We start from the raw sequence: 12,356 nt of genomic DNA on the forward strand, positions 1-12,356 counted from the left end.
TGGCTGATTATTTTCATATATTCTGGAACTGTCCAGCAATTCAATCCTACTGGTTAATGGTAATCACTAAAATTGAATCAATACTGGGTTTTGAGATTGATTATAGCTTTGGTACCATATATTTAGGAAACATACCAACTGATTTTGATTCTCAAGACAAGTACCTCCTCAGATTGTTATTGGTTGCTAGTAAGAAAGCTAACTAAGAAATGGCTGAAGAGAAAAGAAGAGTGGATAGCGATTATAAAGGATATGTTTGATATGGAGAAAATGACCTTTTCACTAAAACTAAATAAGGGTAAATTTTATAAGAACTGGTCAAAATGGTTAATACACATGAAAATAGATAGTACATAGAAGTGCTTTGTAGTGAATATGCCTCCCCCTCCCTCACCCCTTTTTTCCTTGCTCCATATGTGAAGTATTTACCTAATGGAAATACACTGAATAGACTGAACTGTATGGACTTAAACTGACTGCATTCTATGGACTTGAATTAACCTCTTTTTCAAGTTATTTATTTATTTTTTTATCTTAAAAAATGTTTGTTTTTGAATTTCAAAGTTACATTAAAATAAATAAAAAATAAAAGTTAAAAAAAGAAAAGAAAAATAATCACCTACATCTTTGATGGCCAGAGGTTAAGTAAATTAACAGTAAATTATCATTTTGGGGTGAACTGTCCCTTTAACACATATTCAATTGATCGACCATGAAATTATTCCTGCCAAAGTGGCCTGTGAAATTCCCAAAGTGAGGGAGACAGTGAGGGAGACAGAAATGTCAAATGTAGTACTTTTTTTTTTTTCTTGGATAGATTTTTTCTTTTCTCTTATTTTTAATTGGCTAAGAAATCAAATACACAGCTGGACAAGAACCAGTAATTTTGGTTATACGACACACACAGTTTTATCACAAAATAAGGCAGATACTATACTGTAATAAATAATCTGTCAGTTAGCACTGCATTAGTCATATACATATTTCTTTATTCCTTGGAGTATGGAAAAAGCATACACTGCATGAGAGTGTTAAGCGCTCCATAATGTTCACATCAGCCTCTTTTTGGATAAGAAAAAATGTGAAGTCATGCCTAGACTACGTTGTCTTTTTGAATTTAAATCTAGATTTAATGTATCTAGACAAATGTATTGATTTTTAGCGTGATTAATATTCATGAGCCCAACAGCCTGCCAGGTACAGCTTTAAGTATTGTTTAAACCTACTTCAGGCTAATAAAAGGCTGATGAGATTTAAAATGTGCGCTTGCTAAAATAGCCTGGTACAATCAATTTATGCAATTTATCAGTTTTAATTAGTCTGCCTGGAAACAAAATTATATTTAGGAACCAGGCTACTCCAGTGAGTGCTTTTGTGGAGGAATTAGTTCCTTGATTTAGCAAAGCTTGCTGGGTTTTGTGGCATCAGATCTTTTAGGGCTGCTGACAGGATTTTTTTTTAAAGCACCTCAAGTACCACTGTGTACTCCACTTTGTGTTGTCACTTGTGTCTATGGAAATTATTGGTCCTTATAAGCGATACACCAGCATGTCATATGTAATGTAAATGTAATCTGTCAATTAAAGTAATCATTTGCACTATTAGATACTGATTATTATTTATATTAGATATTGTTAATAACAGCTGATAATTTTGAAAAGGGGCAGAAAAAAGGCATCAGACAGTTACAAATCTGTGCAGTAAAGAAAATGTCTCTGGTGTAGAATTACTTTGGATTGCGTGAAAATTACTTGATAAAGAAAACTCAAAATTAAATAATGAGAAAAGTCAAATGCTCCCATTGTAAATTCTTAGTACTTTCACGTTATGTTTGTTTATGTTATGTTATGTTTGAGACCTGCAGACCTCTCCGTGTGAAGAGTTCTTGATTCTTTTGAACGCTCTCCTTGTAATCAACATTGCTGAGCTATTGAGTGTTATACCATCTTTTCTGAGCTATTGACTCTTACACCATCTTCTGTACATTACAATCTCTGCAATAAAGACAAAATATATCAGTGTTCAATAAATATATGTATTAAAGGACAATTCACCCAAAAAAGTAATTTTGCTGTTAATTTACTCGCTGTTACAAATGAGGCTCCAGCATCGTTTCTCCCGCACCACCAGAGGGAGCCATCACCCGAGTTCTAGCCATCCCATTCGGACTCTGTTTCCCATGTGCCCCATGCCTAGGACTGACCTTTCACCTTTAGCCTATCACCCACTTCCTATAAAGAGGCCTGTTTCCTGTTAGTCTTTGCGAAGTCTTGATTTGCCACGGTGATCAATTCCGAGTGACCTTGCATCGATTATCGTGGGCTCAACGACATCACTGTGAAATTCAGGTACCCACTACCCTTGGTTCCAGCCGCCTTAGAACAGTTACGTCAGGCAAAGTACTTTACCAAACTTGACCTCCGCTCAGCCTATAATCTAATCAGGATCCGTGAGGGCGACGAATGGAAAACGGCCTTCTCCACGTCTTCTGGCCACTACGAGTACTGCGTAATGCCCTTCGGATTAACCAACAGTCCTTCGGTTTTTCAGTCATTCATTAACGATGTATTCAGAGACATGCTGGACCGCTGGGTAATAGTCTACATAGACGATATCCTGATCTATTCAAGCTCCCTTCAAGAACACATCCTCCATGTCCGTGCAGTCCTCCAACGTCTAATCAAACATCAACTCTACGCTAAGGCAGAGAAATGCGAGTTTCATCAGATGTCCATATCTTTCTTGGGATACATTATCAGTCACGAAGGTGTGTCAATGGACGAGGCAAAGGTCCGTGCAGTTACTGAATGGCCGCAACCTCGAACTCTGAAGGAGCTGCAGCGATTCCTGGGGTTCGCCAATTTCTATCAACGCTTCATCAGGGGATTCAGCTTAATTGCGGCACCTTTAACTTCCATGACTAAACGAAGCTCACCACATCTCACCTGGACTACTGCGGCTACACAGGCATTCGCTGATCTCAAATCCAGATTTACAACAGCCCCAATACTTCATCATCCAGATCCCTCTCTCCCCTTTGTCGTGGAAGTCGACGCCTCAAGTACTGGCATCGGAGCTATACTCTCTCAACGTCATGGATCACCCGCCAGGATGTTCCCATGTGCATATTATTCACGCAAACTTTCCTCGGCCGAACGCAACTATGATGTAGGCAACAGAGAACTGTTGGCCATGAAATCAGCTGTGGAGGAGTGGCGTCACTGGCTAGAGGGGGCTCAACACCCGTTTACCATACTTACAGATCACAAAAACCTAGAATATCTGCGCTCTGCCAAACGTCTAAACCCTCGACAGGCTCGGTGGGCTCTCTTTTTCACACGCTTCAACTTTACCGTCACCTACCGTCCAGGCACCAAGAACACCAAAGCCGACTCACTCTCTCGCATGACAGAATCAACTGACCAACCCAACACCAACGAGACCATTATTCCTGAGAATCTGCTTGTAGCTCCAGTCCAGTGGGACATCGTGACCAACATCAATCTAACCAATGAACAACACCCACCACCTCCTGAATGCCCTCCACAGCTCACCTACGTTCCAGAGACACATCGAGAACAACTACTACAACAAGTCCACTCTACCCCCAGCTCAGGTCACCCAGGCATCACTGCTACCCTCCATCTCCTCAAAAATCGGTTCTGGTGGCCGACTATTAATCAAGACACCCAGGCATTTGTAAAGAACTTGTCACGGGGGCGGAGCAAAGCGACAGACACAGTGGGCGTGACGTCAGGCCTCGGAGAGGCTTTTATTAAACAATAAAACAAAGTGTCCAAAAAAGGGGGAAAAAGTGTCCAAAACAAAAGGGGGATCTGGTGTCCTCGAAGTGACGGGGTTCCGTGAAGGAGGGGTAGTGTTCCAAAAGGGAAGGGTCCAGGTAAGGGGCGGAGTCCGGCGGCCGCACGCGCTCCCCGCTCAGGTCCGGGGTGCGAGGGGCGGCGGCTTCTCTAGCGGCATCGTCCTCCTCCACCTACGCGGCGCTTCTGGGGGATAACACGGCCCGGCATCCTGGCCCGTCAGCCGTTACGGGTGCGGTCCTCATCCGGACCCGCGGGGTCCGGCAACTCGTCCTGCGGCGCTGGTTCCCTCTTCACCCCTTCCTGGACCCACGAGGACACCAGCGTGCATGCACGGGAAGAGACCGGTCTCCTGAGGAGAGGCGCGCTCGGCATTTTAACAGCGGCGGTGATGAGGCTTCATTCACATCAGGTGTGCCTCATCACACGCCGCCAGACCTGGATGTTTCGGCGCCCCTCCTCCTCCCACACGCCCACTCCCGTCGGGAGCCTGGTGAAGGGCGGCGATTACCGACGGGGTGCAGCTGACAATAAGGGGGAGGCAGTCGACTCGTCACATTTCCCCCCCAAGCGACATCCCCGTCATCCGGTCGCCGCCCACGCAGGAGTGCTACCTTCCTCAACCAGGCTCCAGCGGTCGGAGTGGGCGGGGATTCCTCTCCGGGCGACTCCCTCTCGCAACGCCACCGGACCGGGACAGAGAAACCGGAATTTAGTCGACAGCCTCAACCAACCGCAGGGTAAGTGATATTAAATGAAACAAGTCACTTACCCCTTTAGCGGTTGGGAGGCCGTCACCGTCGTCTCTCCGTCCTCCGGGTCCGAATCTCCATTGACTTCTCTTGCGAGCGAGAGGGGGTGACGTCACCAGGTGATTCCCACTGCGCTGCCTAAGCTCCGCCCATGCCCGCATTCTCCACCACTTGTCACGGGGGCGGAGCAAAGCGACAGACACAGTGGGCGTGACGTCAGGCCTCGGAGAGGCTTTTATTAAACAATAAAACAAAGTGTCCAAAAAAGGGGGAAAAAGTGTCCAAAACAAAAGGGGGATCTGGTGTCCTCGAAGTGACGGGGTTCCGTGAAGGAGGGGTAGTGTTCCAAAAGGGAAGGGTCCAGGTAAGGGGCGGAGTCCGGCGGCCGCACGCGCTCCCCGCTCAGGTCCGGGGTGCGAGGGGCGGCGGCTTCTCTAGCGGCATCGTCCTCCTCCACCTACGCGGCGCTTCTGGGGGATAACACGGCCCGGCATCCTGGCCCGTCAGCCGTTACGGGTGCGGTCCTCATCCGGACCCGCGGGGTCCGGCAACTCGTCCTGCGGCGCTGGTTCCCTCTTCACCCCTTCCTGGACCCACGAGGACACCAGCGTGCATGCACGGGAAGAGACCGGTCTCCTGAGGAGAGGCGCTCGGCATTTTAACAGCGGCGGTGATGAGGCTTCATTCACATCAGGTGTGCCTCATCACACGCCGCCAGACCTGGATGTTTCGGCGCCCCTCCTCCTCCCACACGCCCACTCCCGTCGGGAGCCTGGTGAAGGGCGGCGATTACCGACGGGGTGCAGCTGACAATAAGGGGGGGAGGCAGTCGACTCGTCACAAACTGTACAGTCTGCAACACCTGCAAACCCTCACGCCAACTTCAACCAGGATTGCTTCAACCACTACCCATATCTCCCATATATATCGCTATTGACTTTGTGACAGATTTACCCAACTCGCAGGGTAAGACCACAATACTAACTGTTGTAGATCGTTTTTCCAAGTCTTGCCGGCTTATCCCCCTGCCTAAGCTCCCTACAGCCCTCGAAACCGCTGAAACCCTCTGTAACTTTGTGTTTCGTTTCTACGGCCTTCCTGAAGATATCCTGTCCGACAGAGGTCCACAATTTACCTCCCGTGTCTGGGCCGCCTTTTTCAGCCTCCTCAATGTAAACATCAGTCTCACCTCTGGACATCATCCTCAGGCCAACGGCCAGACAGAGAGGCTCAACCAGGAATTGACTTGCTTCCTTCGTACCTACTGCCATAGCCATCAAGCGGATTGGAGCAGATATTTGATGTGGACTGAGTACGCTCAAAATTCTCTTCTAAAGCCAGCCACAGGTCTAACTCCCTTTAAGTGCGTGCTAGGGTACCAACCACCCTTATTCCCCTGGTCACCAGGTCACCAGGTCAGAGACCTGCTCGACTCAAGACGCCGGGGCGGGGTACTACAGTACCTAGTTGATTGGGAGCGGTACGGCCCGGAGGAACGATCCTGGGTCAACGCAAGGGACATACTGGACCCTACGCTTAAAGAAGCTTTCCACCAGGCACATCCGGAGAAACCGGCCCCTCGTCCACGTGGAAGACCCCGGCGTCAACAGCCATCTCGCTTCAGGAGCCGCTCGCAGGGTGGGGGCTCTGTTACAAATGAGGCTCCCGCATCGTCTCTCCCGCACCACCAGAGGGAGCCATCACCCGAGTTCCCATGTGCCCCATGCCTAGGACTGACCTTTCACCTTTAGCCTATCACCCACTTCCTATAAAGAGGCCTGTTTCCTGTTAGTCTTTGCGAAGTCTTGATTTGCCACGGTGATCAATTCCGAGTGTTTTTCCCTGTTTGTCTTAAGGTTACCTGATCTGGATTGTTATTTCGTATTTGATTCTGCCGCCTGCCCCGACCTTTCCGCTTGTTTATTGGACTCTGTATACTGCCGCCTGCCCCGACCATTACGCCTGTTCTCTGGATTACGACTTGCACTAATAAACTTTGCTGCAAATGGATCCGAACGCCTCTGACTCTTCGTCACACATTTTTTTTCTTCAGTAGAACAGTAAAGAAGATTTTTAGCTGAAATCATGGTGATGATACATAAATTGCACGTCAACAGCTACCATTACTTTGAGAGTTAAAAAAGCATATCAGGCACCACACACACAAAAAATACATGTGATTCCTGACAATATTTTGAGGTCTCTTTTGAAGTGAAAATGATTGGCCGTACAAGAAACTGAACATTATTTACAACATTATTACCTGTAATCCAGAGCCTCAGGCAAATGAGGAAATAATTTTTTTTTAATGTGAACTGATTCTTTTGTGTCATCACACATGAGTTCTTTCTGTCGGTCATGTTCGACGTTATGTCTTGATGACATTAGGGGATTCCCTTGGGAGCTCAATCAGAATAGACCAATGAACATCGGCCCTTCTGCACAGATAAGTGCTGTGAATTCTCCCCAGGTGCTTCAGAAAGAGCAAGTTTCCTCACAAAGAGGGCAAAATGGTATGTGAGTGCTCTTCTGAAAGACTTCTTTCAAACATTTCTGGAATGCGCTATTTTCCTGCCCTCTAATGACATCCATGACTGCTGTCTCATGGTTGGGGCAAGAGCACGCTGAGACAGCATTTGTGGATGGGACATGCCTGCACGGTGAGCACATGCCCATGGCAACGTTGATAATGCAGCTCTTCTTTGCTATTATAATCCAATCTGCTATCACCCTCTCTGGGTCTTCTCCCAGGTTTGAGGATTACAGTAAGGGCTTCTTCAGACAGAGGCCCAAGCTGACTTGCCGGCAATGCTTTCCCAGGCGGCTGTGAGTATTGGGGTGGAGGTGAAACCTCTCCTTAGCTGGATGATTGGTACTCAGGTGCTGGACGCAACTATTGGCTTTCTTTTCGGAAGTGCACAAGGAGCTCACTAAGGCACGGGGCTCCTCCATCTTCATTGCACACCTTTCACATTCCCTGACCTGCTTTGGAGGCCAACAGAAGGGGAAAGCTGTCTCCAAATAGCAGTTGGCCCACTGGATGAATGGATGTCATCACCTTGGTGTACCAGACGCAAGTTGAGCCATGTCCATGTGAGTGAGAGCTCACTTCACTCAGAGTTTTGCCTTCTCTTGGTCCCTGGTGCACGGTGACTCTTTAGAAGACATCTGCAGAGCTGCGGGCTGAGTCTTCCTCTGTGACTTTTCCTTGACGGAGTCCATCTCCGTGTTTGTAGCGTTCACATCCCATCTTCAGGTAGGAATTCTGCAGAGGACATAGCAGCTTCTGCCTCCCTTTACTTTGGGCTCCTTCGTTTCCTTCTCCAGGGGCTGTGGGCAGATTGTGAGCTTCTGGTTGTACTTGCAGCTGCTTGCTCGGCAATCTCATAATACAGTTCAGTGGTTGTGCCAATTTCTAAAGGGATCCCAACGTCGTCACAACATATTGTCTCCATTCTCTCCATCAGGGAACAAAGGTTACAGTTCTTCAGTCTAAGTCCAAACTGTTTCCTCAGTTCAGTGACTGTTGGAGTAACTAAAGCACTGAATGAGTTGTAGAGGGTAGTGAATGAACAGTACTCTTTTCCACCCTCAATATCCATAACTGAGGTCCTCTTGAACAAGGCACCAAACCCCCCCATTGCTCCCCAGGCGCTGCTACTGCCAACCACACTAAAAAAGGCATTAAGATGTTTTTATTTTTAAAGGATTAATTAAATTATTTGGATTGTTTGTAGAATAATTAATTAAATTGTTTTGCTCTCACATTGATAAATGGCCTTCCAGGTACATTCCAGGTACATTCCAGGTACATTGCACTTTGTTGGCATTTTACTTATATTAGTCTAGTCAAAAAAAAAAAAAAATTTAAATTGTTTTTAAATTGTTAAAAATTGTTTCTGGTTCATTTCTCATAAAAATCAAGAGCATTGTATTATGCGATGCAGTGTTCCATCCACTACTATTTACTGCTTATTTGGGCAAATGCAGTCGACAAGCTGGCTATTCTGTGAATAGACGGAGTGCATATCCAGCAGTAGAGTAATAAGCCAATTTAGACAATCCACTATCTTCACAGGTATAAAGTGGACACCTGATGAACATGGGGTTCTAGAATTCGACTGTCGAAATCGGAAATGGTAAGTGAATATTTTTTTTCTTTTTTTTTTTTTACTCTCAGCCTCACCTGTTAACATCAAGCCACAGATTAATACGTATACCAGTTATTTGTAAAATGTCTTAAGGATTTAAATTCATTAATATGTACCAGTAACAAAGTGTCAGCTCATGTCTTTTTTAACATTTAATCTCTTAGATATTACATTTTGACACAAACCGATCCATACTAATTCTGTTACACTATTCTGACGTATGTATTTACAGGTATATCCAGGCTGCTACATCTCCTAAAGATGTGGTCATTTTGGTAGATGTGAGTGGCAGTATGAAGGGGCTACGGCTGACCATAGCTCGGCAGACTGTCTCCTCCATATTGGATACACTTGGGGATGATGACTTTTTTAACATTATTGCTGTGAGTTTAATAAAATCAAATATTTCGATCAGCTGAAAATCAGGTTGTTTTAATTCTAATCATATTATCAATATGAAGTGAAATAAAATACATTCATTTGGTTTGAGTAGATGTTGCCATGTCACTGGATGCTATGCACAGACTTCTGACATAAAAAAATACCAGTTCATTAAGGCCTGGTTTCACAACAGGGCTTATCTTAAACCAGGACTAGGCCTTAGTTAAGTTAAGATATTGAAGCAGAAGATAATTTAGTTGTGCTTCTGCACTGCTCTTTGACACATATTATTTTGATGAATTTAAGCGTGATATACACTGATCAAAGCATGTCTCATTAACTACACCAGATGTCACTAATATTAAGAGAATGTTCTACAACATAGAAATCCTAAAAATATATATCTGGTGTGGGATTGTGCCTTTCTCTCCATTCTTCACATTTGTACCTTGTCCCAAATCATTCAGTTCACTCTGAATGGTTATATGCAAAATACAGTGATTTGTAAGTGATTTTCATATTCATGTTTGACATTATTTAAAATATCTGAGTGCAACTGGTGTAATGGTTTCATTCCCACAGAAGTGCACTAAATCATTTGGAATTTTAGAGATTTTTTTGCTTACTGGCGTCCTTTCCCCGGGTCCTTTATTTAAATGCCTTCTGTTCTCAGCAAGGTGTGGTCTTCCCAGGATCCTGCTTAATACAAATACTAATTGATAGTTCATGCCTCCATTCCTTAATCCATTTTCTTCGAATCCATCTGCTTTTTCATTTGTGTGAAACTCCTAATATATATTTGTGAATTTGTTTATTGTTTTGTGAATTTCTTCCTTTCATTTGTAACTCACAATATATTTATTTGTAAATACAAAACAATTCTATCCCCATTCTGGTCCCACTTAATGTATATATTCTGTGTATGGCAGTACAATGAGGAGCTACATTATGTGGAGCCGTGTCTGAACGGAACATTGGTTCAAGCTGACATTGCCAACAAAGATGTAAGTACATTCTCTCATATACCTTTATGTAAACCATTGTGCTGTCCACTTGTTAGTGTCAGGTTTGGCAAAAAATAACTCAGAATAGCTTTTGTGAAGCTCATGACAGGTGGAAAAAGTAGCGGATGGACCAGGACAGAGGGAGCAAGAGAGAAAATCCAGGCTCAGGACCAGACGGGGCAGGGAGACTAATGACCAGAGTCCAAAGGGGCAAAACAAAGCTCAGAATCAGAGGCAGATGGGAGTCAGTGCCATGGTCATGCAGACACGCTGAAATTGAGAGGCTGAAAGCTACTGTCATCTATTTTTATTAATGATTTTTAGCACCTTATAACCAGCACTTTGAAGTTTTTTTTATCTGGATAAAAATGGCTTTTCAAAGTTGTCAGTGGAGTATGAAGGATAGCCATTACATCAATTTGGTGAGAGTCAAATGAAAACTAGAGTATGAACTATTGCAACAAGACTCGTCGGAAGCGTGAATAGATCCAAGTGCGAGCTTTATTGCACAGATCGTAGTCAAGACAGGCAAGGTCAATCTCCAACAAACAGTAACATCCAGGGCATGACAAAAGCATAATCCAATAATACATGCAAAAGGTCAAAATCCAAGAGAGCAGTCCAAAAGTAACAAATAAACAAGGCAATGGAACAAGGCAAAACTATGACTATGAAATAAAACAAGAACCATGGAAATAACAAAACAAGGCAATGAAAACAGGGAAACCGCTTGGTAGAGTCCACACAGGCAAAACAATACTTCGCCAGGCCTGTTTGGCATGGCCCTCCTTAAATGGCCACCAAACAGGAAGTAACCAAAGAAGCAGCAGAGGGAGCGGTAACAATCAGTCCATGGGTGAGGTGGCGTTACAACTATATTAGGGTCTGTCCAAATGCTTTTCTAACCAATTGTTACTTTTCAGTCAGTGTGAAGTGTTGCTGGAACAAGTCTTATCTGACACATGGAAAGTTTGTACTTAAAAAATGAAACACAATCCACATCAGCATTACACAGTTTCTTACTGTTAGGGTGTGTTTGTGTTTTCCTCCACAGCATTTCCGTGATCGTCTTGACAAGCTTTTTGCTAAAGGTATAGGCATGCTGGACGTGGCTCTGACAGAGGCTTTTGAACTTCTCAGTAATGTGAGTCCTCATCCATACACCTATAGGTGTGGGCATATTAAGATAATTTCCTCTCCCTTATAAATCAGGTGTAATTATGTGGTACACAGATCAATAGATCTCGTGTTTATGCATGAAAAGCCTGGCTGAAAGTACTGTACATATTACTTATTTCAAAATTCAAATGCTAATATAACATTTATTTCTACATATAGAGCACAATAATTATGTAAGCTATACTTTTGTGTGGTTTTGTGTAACAGGCTGAAAGAGCTGATAGTGTTTCTCTTTATTTTACAGTACTGGTTTATTTTATTACTGTACAAACCAGGGAAAACAAACTTTCTCTCACACCACCCATAACAACTAATTATAGTGATTTTATTATAACTGTCAATTGTAATTATATTTATATTTATAATTATAATATTAGTAATTGTAATAGTTTAATTTTACATTGCAAATTACAAAAAATATTATTTATGTCTTAAGTTCTTCACTTTTAAATCTTAAAGCTTTTATTTTGGTAGTTTTCATCATACTGATGAAATGCTGTAAACTTATATCCACAGAAATGTTGGGAATTATAAAATAAATAAGATCTACCTAGCGCACATTGTGTTCCCAAAATGCACATTAAACTGCACATACAGAGACAGAGTTTACTAGAAGCAGTCTAAAATAAATAAAAGTAAAAGTATCTTTATGGAAATAGTACAGGTAAAAAAAGTACAGAAAAATTCTGATTCAGATAAAATAAACAATGGCACAACTGAGTGATTGGTTGCTGGAGTCTATGTTCAGATTCAGGGACTGATCACCCAAAAATGAAAATTTGTCATTATTTACACACCCTCATGATGTTTGAAATCTCTATGAATTCTTCTTCTGCATACATTAAAAAAAAAAAAAAAAAAAAAAAAAAAAAAAAAAAAACTGTTGTTGTTGTACATAAAATGAACGTCGACATCCTGAAACACTGAAACGTATTAAAATATATATTTTTCCCCCACAGAGGAAAGAAAGAAATACAGGTTGGGAACAACTTGAGGGTGAGTAAATAATGACAGATTTTCTTGAGTGAAATATCCCTATACAGTGCTTGAAGTGGAAAAAAAAGAAGT

At 43.3% G+C, this 12,356-nt stretch overlaps 1 protein-coding gene across 1 annotated transcript in view; it reads left to right on the forward strand.

Moving 5' to 3' along the window:
• cacna2d3a (calcium channel, voltage-dependent, alpha 2/delta subunit 3a) overlaps window positions 1-12,356 on the forward strand; it is a 170,475-nt gene that overhangs the window by 64,346 nt on the left and 93,773 nt on the right. Inside the window, 4 exon segments of the mRNA XM_051117795.1 lie at window positions 8,652-8,712; window positions 8,957-9,107; window positions 10,035-10,109; window positions 11,164-11,253. Of these exon segments, the coding sequence (XP_050973752.1) occupies window positions 8,652-8,712; window positions 8,957-9,107; window positions 10,035-10,109; window positions 11,164-11,253 (377 nt within the window).

This window comes from Labeo rohita, chromosome 8, assembly GCF_022985175.1.
Source record: "Labeo rohita strain BAU-BD-2019 chromosome 8, IGBB_LRoh.1.0, whole genome shotgun sequence".
NCBI lineage: Eukaryota > Metazoa > Chordata > Actinopteri > Cypriniformes > Cyprinidae > Labeo > Labeo rohita.